Source organism: Sinocyclocheilus anshuiensis, unplaced genomic scaffold (assembly GCF_001515605.1).
Source record: "Sinocyclocheilus anshuiensis isolate Anshui unplaced genomic scaffold, SAMN03320099.WGS_v1.1 scaffold304, whole genome shotgun sequence".
Lineage (NCBI taxonomy): Eukaryota > Metazoa > Chordata > Actinopteri > Cypriniformes > Cyprinidae > Sinocyclocheilus > Sinocyclocheilus anshuiensis.
Genome location: NW_015555737.1, coordinates 239,080 through 251,377, shown reverse-complemented (window position 1 = coordinate 251,377; position 12,298 = coordinate 239,080). Strand labels below are relative to the sequence as shown.

The window sequence follows — 12,298 nt, the reverse complement described above, 5'->3', positions numbered from 1 at the left end:
CACACACACACACACACACACACACACACACACACAGACACACATCTTCGAGACCATAGGTGGCTTCTTTTTGCAGATAAGGTTACCAAAGTTGAAAGCACGCGTACATACGACCGGAAATGTGAAAGTTAGTCATCAGTGACTCATACATGCCAGATCTGTCAAATTCAATTTTGAGTTTAATCATTGAAAGACATCCAAAAGACCTCGGTTTTCCAACCTAACTCTGTTGAAGGTCAGTATGCAGTTATTCACTTAGGTTCATTATTAGTGGGTCTGCATAATGTTTGAAATCAAAATGTAAAATCAAAAAGCAGAGGAAAGGTATGTGTTAATTTTCTTAGTACAAGCTGGCTGACTTACAACCTTTTTGCTAGTGAATGACTTTCTCTTTCATAAATGCCTCACCAATGACACAAAGAACCCTTCTCCCTATGTGGTCTGTTATTGAAATGGCATTTTCAATTGCTACTCTACTGAATTCAGCACTTCTGAGTTTTAAAGAGTCTTGCTAAAGGTCAGCTTATTTTTTGGCCAGGCAAATTTCTATCTCTTCAAACACTGATGGGAAGTTAATAACAAAAATGCATTGTGAAACAAAAGACAGCAGCAATGCAATATTGTGCACAATTGCAGCCCATGGTTTCAAGCTTACTAAACCTGCAGCCATAAATGAATAATGAAGGAGCAAATGTTATCAATCACAAGTGTCACTCATTCTTATCTTACGGTGTCAAATAAGCCACCTAGGTTCTCCCATCAATCACGCCATCCTCCTACATTATCATTTCATTTCAAGGCAGAATGATTAAATATCACTTATATGGCTGAAGGCAACCTGTTTTTAACTGTAGACATGTGATCTTGTGGTCTCCCTCATGGCTGTTATTCATTAAATATAACAGTTGCAAGGGCATAGTTGGACACAGAGGGGGTGACGCTTTGAAAAGAGATGGATATAAAAGTACAAAGAAAGTACAAACTTTGAATGAAATTGAAAAAGAAATAATATGTTGACGGCACCCATTCACTACAGAGGATCCATTGGTGAGCAAGTGATTTTGCTACATTTCTCCAAATTTGTTCTGATGAAGAAACTCATCTACATCTCGGATGGCCTGAGAGTGAGTACGTTTTCAGCGTATGTTCATTTTTGGGTAAACTATTCCTTTAAATTAATTTGTAAACTGAAAATTTCCACAATCCAAAAAGACCCTCTATTGAAACAGAACTGCAAAAACGGCTCAGTCATTTAACAATATATGGTAAACCACAGATCAAGGGCCCTCTTAAATTTTCAGAATATATTTATGAAGCATATAATGCATTAAAAAGTGCTGGTTGTTAATATAAATAACTAATAGGCAACTGGGTTTAAAAGCTATATGTAAATAGCAGGCTGTTCGCTTTAGAGTAATGGAGGTTTTTCCCCACACAGGAAACAGATTATTAGAAAATCATACAAATTTGACATTGACAAATGACATGTGCAAATAATACATGTACAAGAGGGATTACACCTATTTCATATACAGGAATTTGATATTAATGACATTCCCGCATGCTACATTAAACCTACATCAAATTTACATGGTATATAATTCTTCATAAGCGTAAAGTGTTACCCATAAGCAAACAATATGTAGGCTTTTGAGCTCTTTATTGTGAACTCAAACAAACCATTTATACTTTCAAATGTGAAGTTTGCCGTGTAATTTGAAGCTGGGACTGTGCTGCAAATGAATTTGAGGGGCCACGTACTTCAAGCTTACTTATTTTGCTTTGAAAGATTTTTTGTGGGATTTCAGACTGTGCTAAACCTAAATTTGTGGGTCTTAGTTTAAATACTGCCCTTATCTATGTAGAATTATCACAGTGACAGGAATTCTGAGGTTTCCATCTATATCCCTAGCAGGAGGCAACCAAAAATTGTTTGCAGATCTGATACGTGGTATACCCAAAAAGCAGGATTTGGGAAACATAGAACCTACTAATTTAGGAAAAATGGTAAGAATACAGAATTATACCACTGTAACATTTATGAAAACTTTTAATTTGTGAAAATGAAATACAATACAGCTAACATTATAAATGTAAAATACTCTTTTAGTGCTGTGTGCACAGAATTATCTCAAATTAAGCCAAGCGGTCAGGAGGGAGCAAAATGGTAATTACAGTCTCAGAAAAAACAAATGGTTGTCTAGCGGCACACCCATTCCTATAAGACAATTTCAGTGAAAATCCACTGAGTCTGTTACAGTGAGACAGAAGGGTCAGTTCCTGTGATTCCTTCAGTTCTCTAACAGATTACATCATAGCATCCTGCTGTTCTGTGAATGGCCACATTGAAGACTGTCTAAGTAGCCTGGGTCTCGCTATTGAACTAGAATTACATCAATATTCACTGGACCATAGAGCACTCTTTGTGTCCTCAGCAACTACAAGATTGATTCTTTCTCTCTTCCTCAGTTTCTTTTCTTCAATTTCTCAAGTCTTCAAAGGGATCCAAATACTCCCTGCTGTTTGAAGAAAGCAGTACATATTACACATAAAGCCTGCCTAAAGTGTATGGCCTCTGCTAAATGAAAAATATGTGTAGGTTGAAGACCTGATTATAGGAGCAATTCGTTTGAAAAGACAGTGTTTTCCCACTTTTGCCAAAGACAATGACTTGATTTTTTCCCCCTGAATGTAGGCCCTCTACTGGATGTTTTAAAAATTAAGCTCATTAAGGATTGCATGTATATAGACTTGACATTTTTATCATTATGAACTTTGTTATATGTATTAATAATAACTAACCTGGGTTTAACAAGAACTGAGGGTTATAAACAAAATAAACAGTAATCACAACTGTTGGTTATGGTTGCAGACCTAAAACAATTGATTGCAACACCAGTTATTTCAACGGTACACATCTGCTTCAAATTCAAGTGTGAAAACATGTCATAATATTCAGTTTGTGCCTAAATGGTCTGCTGATTATCTGCATAATCACAAAATGACTCCCTTTTGAATTTCACTTTCTTGTCTAGCATGCATTTTCAGTACATTTTAAATTCACGCCGCTATATTTGTGACATGATTCAATAATTAATGTTAACACCACAGCAAATTAAATCTGAGATGTGAATAATTATTTCACTCAAAGGACATGCCTTGCACTCTTATGTCATGAGCTGCATTTTAGGCTACAGAAGAAAGACTCATATTAATACGTTAAATGAATTTCACCCAAAATATTTCACCATTTAAATACATCTGTGTGAAAAATAATTTCTGCACTACACTCCTGCACTCATTTCCACTGTAAAACACACACACACACACAGGTCAGCTATCCTTGTGGGGACTCTCCATAGGCGTAATGGTTTTTATACTGTACAGACCGTATATTCTATTGCCCTACACCAACACTACACCTAAACCTACCCCTCACAGGAAACGTTCTGCATTTTTAGATTTTCAAAAAACTTAATTCTGTATGATTTATAAGCTTTTGTACCCGTGGGGACCACAATTTAGGTCCCCACCGTGACACGAGTCCCCATGAGTCTGTGTGTAGTCAGGTTTAAGTTCCCACCAAAATATATAAACCAGTACACACACACACACACACACACACACACACACACATATATATATATATATATATATTGAAGTGGATCAAAAAAAGTTAATCTAAGACAAGAACACATTTTGGTTGACAACTTTGATGAAAGGTTTTGACTCACTTCAAATGTTGCCTAGTGTGTGTGTGTGTGTGTGGTGAGAACACGAGGCATTTTGGTGCTTGTATATTTTACAGTTAATAATTTATGCTCATGTGTCATAAGCAAATATCATGTTACTATATAGTATATCAATCTACCTTGACTGCTAAAATATTATTTTGACCTTGAAATATACTGATAAGCACTATTAATACTAGAGATGGTAAAACTAAAGTCCATATAACAAATCAACATTCATCCTGAGTGGCCTTGCCATAAACCATGATAACACTTAAACAGTGCAAAATGTGCAGTAAACAACATACAATGTAACAAACTATCATTATAAGAAATAAGAGCAAATATAACAGATAACAAAAGATGAATCTTGATATTCTTGATTGCATACCTGTTAAAAAGGTCAAATTAATCGAACAGGACATATTTTTTCCTTATTTAAATGTATCTAGCACTGTTATTAATGGTGCTAAGGGCGCCCAAAGCCAATTTGGATTGCACGAAATGACTGGTTTACTTATATAGTAAGAAACACCCCCGAATATTGCTATTCAAAACGTTTTATTTGACTAAAAATGTGCAAGAAAAGTGAATCAAATATTTTGGAAACATTTCAGAATGCGTGCAATAGAGGGTTAAGTCAGACCGTGTGTATGTGTACACATACCCAGTAGGAGGGGTTGTGCGCAGGCGCACTGGAGCCACTAACCACACGCGGCTCAATCACGACATTTATTCGGCGTCCACTATGCATCATCTCAACACTCTCGGTGTAAGGACGTCCAAACACAGTCGAGCGTACTGTAAATACTGTATGTGCACCATCCACTCTAGCCTACGGGATTCTCTCCGCAAATAACATGGGTTAAGAGGAGGATGTCTGGATAATTCATTTCAACTCTTTGCAAGGATGGGGACTCGGATATTGTTTTTTGGCAAAGGCATTTTGACAAAGTCTAAGAGAGAAATCAAAGAAGGGCTTTATTAATATCATCCTTCTACTCTTTAATTTCCTTTCCTTCTTTCCTTTTTGAGAGATGATCGCAGAGTTGGTGTGCAGCGCCGTGGCACTGCTCCTGTATGTCAACACACTGGACGCCGATTTCTGCTACGATGACAGGTATGTCAGTGAATGAACCTGATACATCTGCACGTTCTTGGTCGTCGTAGTGAGTTCACCGGTTTCGTAGCAACCGGAGAACGTTGAGCCGAATGTAGTAGCGGCGGCTTTTGTTCTTTTCATTCTGTTACATGTTGCGACAGTGTGTGGAATGGCGGCGCGAGCATGACAACTGTCAGCGGATAAACACAGCCAGTCGTGCAACTTTGAAACATTAAGTCTTGAGCGTGTGTTGCTGTTTTTTTGGGAATGCACTCAAGGACGCAAATCACGTGCTGTCTATTTGTGATTGTTGGGAAAGGGATGATGCCTAAGAATATCGCACTCTGCTCGTTAATTTATAACAGGGGAATTGTCAGCCTGGGGGAACTGCCCGTGTTTGAGCCTGGCAATTTAGAATTAGAGTCAGATAGTGATATTCAGGAATTGGAATTGTGTTTCGGTTCCATTTATGATGCTTTGAGTACTGTTGATGCATGCGATTCGTGTGGCATGCATTTACTGCCCTCAGTAGGCTAGTCTGTTGCCAAAGTAATGAGAGAAAAAGTTTGGATATAAATATCTGTTAACAAAATTGGAAAAGTCAACCCAGAACACTTTAGAATAAGCACAGTCCCAAAACAAATGATTGATTGTTTCTTCAGACTGAAGGCAAAAGGAGCGAGAAATAATATTAAAAATGGTGTTAACAAACTTTTACCGACTTAAAAAAACTTCTTAAAGGGGCGGCATAAGTGAGAACTAAATGTAGCCTAGCCTATATTAAATAATAGTTACTAAAGCAAAATATGGCAACATCTGGTGTTTAATTAATATATAGAATATACAATACTCGTATGTATGTTTAACTGCACATTTTCTTATAAACCTATTAATTTAAGTCTCACGAACCTTGAGTAGGCTACAGTTTGCCTTGGTTCATTTTGGATCGGCCATTAATTTGCGGTTAAGCAAGTGAGTCAGATCAATTCAAAAACAACTCAGACTGATTCATACCTGTTTTTAATTCTCTAAAACAAACGACTCATCACAGAGTCGTTATTTGGGGAATATGACTGCACTGGCCGCGTTGTATGTTTTTGATTAACTGAGATGAACCAGCTCATAAGAGTTATTCACTGGGGAATCGGACTGCACCGGTCGTCATTTTGATTCGATAAAGAGAACCAGATCATGGGAATAATTTGTTCTAGAATCAGACTGTACCGGTCGCACTTAATGAGAAGAACCGACTCAACTCAAATATCATGAAAATATCATGAATCTCTGCTGCCAGCCTTTGTGATATTCAAGTATGCGTTGTATAACAAATAGGCTATCTCACTTGGTCCCGCCACTTGTTTCTAACGGACGGAAAAGCCACATCTCCATCAACTCTCTCACATGGAGAACGGTAGCTTTTCATAATCTTTTTACCCCTCTACCCCATTGGGATGACACATTTATTTTCCTAAGTGGCGTTAGGGCACGTTATAATAACATTAAAGAAAACTAGAGCTGCAGGACAGTTACGCGCCGTTGAGAAGCAATAATCCAGAGAGCAAGCGAGCGACGAGAGCGTCCACTGTCGCCTGTTGTGAAATTAATGTGTCTCCAGGGTTAGATTCCTACAGTTGCAGTGACTAATTTATTTAATTAGATGCCTACCAGCATTCTTATGCTATACAAACCATATAGGCTTAACATGTTTTTCTTTCTTGCCTCACTTGACTATCTCAGAAATGTGTAGAATCTTAAAAATTGGGAAATTATCATTTTCCTCAGGTTGTCAAGACATGCATTTCTCTTTCATTTTCCTCATAGCATAGCTATTAGAGCAAGTATGAATCCTCTGAGTGAGCAATAAAACCAAAGTTTCAGTTACTGCAGGTATTGCAGATTGTGCACTGTATTGGTTTTGTTGTGTAAGCTGCAGTCTGAGTAGATTTGTCAAGCAGTGCCTTCTGTTTTCAAATGCCTCATGTTTGTAATTAGTAGCAGGGTTCATTTAAAACTAGAAATGACATTTTGTCTCACGGCGTTCCCTGAGGCGGAATGAGTGCAGAAACAAGTGTCAGGCCAGTCCTGGGCAGTGTTACGCCTCCTGTGCTAGTTATCATTTAATTTGCGTTGAGAAAGAGCAGATGTGACGTGGCGGGGGTAGAGAAGCCTTTTTTTGGTTTGGAGTCCTGATATCACGCATGTAAATGAGAACGGTCTCTTAAATCATTGCACTGACCTCTGTTATTCAACCAAAGGCTTGTGAGGACCAAGGTTGGTAACATTTAAGTGAGCACTATCAGATATCCCTAGTCGTATAAGGGCTTTATTAAAAACGGGACGTTGGCATTTGATTTTGGAGCATAATAAAAGCGTTGAGGAATGGGGGTTATGATTTTTAATGTGGAGACAGGAAACGGAGCACTTAGCAAAGTGGTTTCTGCACATACATATATTGCGACCAGAGTAATGCACAAAACATTCGCTTCAAAATGCTGGCTAAAAAGCTCCCAAAAATGTGAAATTTTGATGGCAAAGGCAACATGAATTATACATCAATGGATTGCCTAGTCACTTTTTAAGCATGACATTTAGTTCCTTTTTCAGGCAACTCATGGATGTTTCATGTTGGAAGAATTTCTTAAAAGGAATTATTGTCTTCTAACAGAATTCTAAGTGAAAAAACATATTCCCGATTTAAATATGTTGCCTTTTAAAAGTGCATCTGCATCTCTTGTGGTTTTATACATGATGCACTGCTAAATCCATTTTTGAAACGACAATTACTGTAAATCTAAAGGGAAATTGCCCCTCTAATAATACAAGAAGCTAAACTTTCTATCGCTTCCTCATTAAAAACTTCCTCCTCTCTAATCCGTGTACCGTTTATGCTGTTGTGAGCTTGTGACATACCATCACTCAGGTCCATTAGGCGCTCCGTAAGCTTGACTTTAGTGCTGTGTGTCCAGCTTTCCCTAGGGAGCTCTCTGTATCTGCTCTCCATCTCCAAATCACACTCGACCCTGACACCTGCGCTACAGAGTGGAGGCCATAACTTGTGGAGCTCATATCTGTGATGCCATAATCCCCACACCCAGAGCAGTGATGGAGAAAAGAGTGGATAGATGCCAGGGCTGAGTTATGGCCTCATCTCCGTGGCCTGCTGTGAACCTGTCCAGAGGCCTGATAGATGAACTCGCATGAGGAATCGTCGTCATTCACCTGAAATTGAGGGCAAACCCATTGCCGTTTCAAGTTCTTGCGGGCTGTATTTATTTGGGGTTTGTGGTTTTGGAAAGAGAAGGCTTTGAGTCGGATGAATGAGTTCCTAAAATGGGTAATTTTTCTTTTTTCCTTTCGCATGTCGAGTAGAATCAGATAGGTTTTGAGTACTTCCTCCACAAGTACTTATAAAGACAGCATGAAATGGCATTTGCAATGCATTCATCTTCTATGATGTGACAGTTTTCAGAGTGTAGAAGAATATGGAGCTGAAAATAATGCAATATGGGATTTGTCTGGACCGTGAAAAGTGGACCATGGTAGACTATGATAGTATTGGTTAATATTTTTTCCCTTTCTGTGCAACCTTGGCTATGTAAGGAGAAATTATAAAATATTTATGTAAATTTTGTGGATATGGAAACAAGAAGGGTTTGAATTGGATGAATAGATATACTTATTAATTTTTTATGTCAAAAAGCATTAGATAGATTTTGAGTACTTTAAGCAGCATGAAATTGCATTCATGAATAAAACCGTTTTTAATGTGTATAAAATTATAAACATAAATATGCATTTATGTGTTTGTTTTCATAAATTTGTTTAGATTTTAATGTATGTTTCATTAAAATTATATATATAACTATTATATTCAATTTATGTACATTCTAAAAACAACTGCAAAAATATGTTAAAATGTTCTTTATAATTTGAAGGACTTTTTCTGTATTATTTTTAAGATGTTTCACCAGTATTTAGAATTTTACATTGCACTGTTTTAGAATTAACAAATAATAAGCTGACAGTACTTTTTCTGTTATTTTACGTATATATATATATATATATATATAAATAAATATAAATAAAATAAAAGCTATACATAAAAAATTTACTATTTCTTTATGCAATAAATGTATGGTTAACGGTTCATATTGAGAATGTGAATACTGTAAAGTCTGCTTCTGTTTTAAAATGTTTCACAAGTATGTTTCAAAGCAGCATCTCTTTGGTGCTTTTAGCTTTACACTGTAAGAACTGGATGTCATATTAAACCTCCCCACTGACTCTTCTCCATTAAACAATTTTCCGAGTGGTTCTGCTGGTAGTTTAGTTTCCAAGCCTGTTTAGCTGAGGCTGCATGGATGAGCTGGTGTGCGCTTTAAATAGCCTGCGCTGTTGGTTTGGGTTTTGTGGTGCTGTCTGGCTCTGTTCTCCTCAGGCGCTGCTGGAGTGTCCACCCTGTGGATCCGACCGCACACTTTGGCTCTGTGGTGATGTCGAGAACCAAGGGCGGCAACCCAGACTCGGAGCATCTCTCTCCTCAATCCATCCATCCCAGCGGTACCCTGTAATTATCTCAGAGAGAGAAAAATTAGAGCGAGAGACACTCTACAGCTCGCACCACCCCTACATGGCCCCCTTTTAATCCTCCAACAGCTCAGTCCAGATGGTCATGTTTGCAAGGCATTGTGGGTGTTTCTTTTTATTTTTTTGTTTCTCCTCTTCTGTACTTTTGTTTGAGGACGATTCATGGGGAGTGTGATGTAGACATCAGCATTCCAGATGACTGATTATGCCATTGACTCAAAGAGTCTCTTGCGAGAAGGCGTTGGATCATTGGCATATTGTGGTCAAGCGGAATGTGTCTGTTCATGCTTCACCGTAGAGACACTTTGTCCGTTAGTCTGTTGTGTTTTCTTTTTAATTAGTGCAGTGTGTGTTTCCTTGTGAGTCTTGTAAATGGTTGACTTCTATACTTAGAACTTTTGTTAGCGTTTTTGGGATAAGATTAAAACTGAGGCTCATCAATTTTTATGCACAGACAGTGCAAAACTTCTCCAAGTGTGTGCCAGTGGCCTGTGAGTTTAAGAGACTTCAAGCTGTGGGTTAAGTCATATAACTTCAGGGAGTATTTTGGCACATCCAGAATGGGGGAAACGTATTGCCTCATCTTTTGGTTTGAGTAGAGATGTCATAAAATAAAACACCAGATTGAACAGCCACCTGTGCCATTTGAGTTAGAGCTGCTTTTGAAACAGCTGCATTTGCTTTACGGCAATATAAATGTTTTTGCTTTAAGTTCATAATGCCGTGACAGTAGTCTGTCATTGACTGAGTGTATAGATGGAATCAGAGCCTAGAATGAACACTGTCTTATAGCGGCAAGTGCTAGTTAAGTTGGCTTTGGTGAGTCAATTGTAACTGTACCTGTAACCAGCTGGCTGGTAACTTTATTAAGAAATGCAATGATAAGTAGTATAAATCGAAAGTGTAAGTGACATACATAAAATTGACTCCAACATACTTAAGAAAAGATCTGCTGTAACGCATGTTTAATGACAACCTCAGTGGAATATTAGTTTTGTGTTTCTATATAGGCTAGATTTTTTTTCTCTATATGGTATTGTATCACAAATATGCAAAGAAAAAGCATCTCAATATTATATATTAAAATGATACATTTGATTAATTTATTGTAAAAAAATTTTATTAAAACAATGAACTTAGTAAATAGTATTAAAACTAGCTAATAAATGAACTTTTTGCCACACTAACCAATAGTGAATAATTTGTTTATTACTACTATTAAAACTATTGTCAATTATTAATGTATAATACATTTTCTCAATTTATCTGTCATAGGTTAGTGTAACAGTTAATTTTAAGGTTTAAATTTGAAACATTTAAAATTTTACTATTTAAATTGTAGTTTTAACTTAACCATTGGCTCAAAGACATCACAATTAAATTACCACATTGTTTCACTTAAATATTTAAATAACTTGTTCAAATCAATTATTTTCCAACAGTACAGCAAAAAATTCACATTTGAATTTGTGCATTTGGCAGATGCTTTTATCCAAAGCATTAAAGTTACACATTTTATTAATATATTGCTGGACTGTAAAACAGTGTTCTCATTGCCCTCAGGAACAACTGGATTCGCAATGGATTGTTAAAAGTCGAGGAACGTATAGACGTTTTTGTTCTCTGAGAGGCTCCTCTTGGACCATTCTCTCTGTGACGTATTCTAACCCTTGAGTTCTGGGTCAGCGGCCTTCTGACAAACCACAAACACAATTAAACACAACCCGCTCTACTGTAGTTGGCGTATGTGTGTGGGGTTTTGGTGTCTCCCACTGAGTAATCTGACTAACAATTACTATGGCCATGACCTCATAAGGTGAACTTTCACAAGGCTGTAACCTCAGACCAACCATTTCTCCAATTTACTGCATTCCTGTTGTGTCCGGGGTTTAAACTGAGTGAAAAACACCATTCTGTGTGTGTCTGACAGAAATACCAATGCAGAAGTACATTCTGAAATGTTCTGTAAAGGTACTTGGCCTAAATATTAGTACTGGTATCTCCAGCTATCTCACAATATAATCAGAATGAATTTAAAGCATCAGTTTTAGTCTCTCTCAATCTTTTGTGCATAGAAACAACTTCAGAACAGCTGTTTTTTTTAGAGTTTCCATTTGGGGGGTGAACAAAGGCCTCCTGTAGTGAATCGATGCATTTTTGTACGAAAAATAACCATATTTAAAGCGTAATAATGAATTTAATCTAGCTTGCGCTCACTGTTGTACACTGAAGCAGCTCCGGCCGGACGTAGGACGTCAGCGTTGTGCATGCGGCGCTCAGAAGTGATGAACACGGAAGCGCAGGGGAGAGATCAAAACAAAACAATGGTCACCAATTAGAAGTACAAAACGAGGATTTGTAAAGAAGAATGTTGGAGGAGTTCGATATAAGCCAAGAGGAGACTGGTTTTCCTCATTTTTGGGTGAACTATCCCTTTAACTATATATATATATATATATATATATATATATATATATATATATAATAACTGATAGAATAAGAAGAATATTATATTTAGAACAGCTATTAAACATCACATCAAAGGTCTGTCTTTCTTTCTTTTTAATAGTTTAAGCTCAAAAAGTATGCTTTAATCATTTGCAAATTACTACTTTGACATCAGACATTGGAGCAAACTATTATCATCATATTTACTGTAAGTGTATTATTTGTACTTTAATAAAGTACTTAAATCATGCAGGTGTCTCTTGATAACCATGTCCATTGTCCAGATGGTGTCTAGACTGAAATCTTGGGATTGGGAGCAAGCCGAGGTTTTCCCTTCTCTTCTCAATCGTTTGGTAAGCAGAGAGGGTCTCTCTCTCTCTCTCTCTCTCTCTCTCTCTCTCTCTCTCTCTCTCTCTCTCTCTCTCTCTCT

General features: G+C 37.3%; 1 protein-coding gene across 2 annotated transcripts in view; it reads left to right on the top strand.

Annotated features, from left to right (window-relative positions):
* The first annotated feature begins 4,440 nt into the window (after nucleotides 1-4,440).
* LOC107673141 (transmembrane and TPR repeat-containing protein 2-like) overlaps nucleotides 4,441-12,298 on the top strand; it is a 121,219-nt gene continuing 113,361 nt past the window's right edge. For both annotated transcript variants that reach the window (XM_016466630.1, XM_016466628.1), the window contains exon 1: nucleotides 4,441-4,851. In XM_016466630.1, coding sequence (XP_016322116.1) covers nucleotides 4,769-4,851 — 83 coding nt within the window. In that variant the 5' untranslated portion in view covers nucleotides 4,441-4,768. The remainder of the gene's footprint in view (nucleotides 4,852-12,298) is intronic.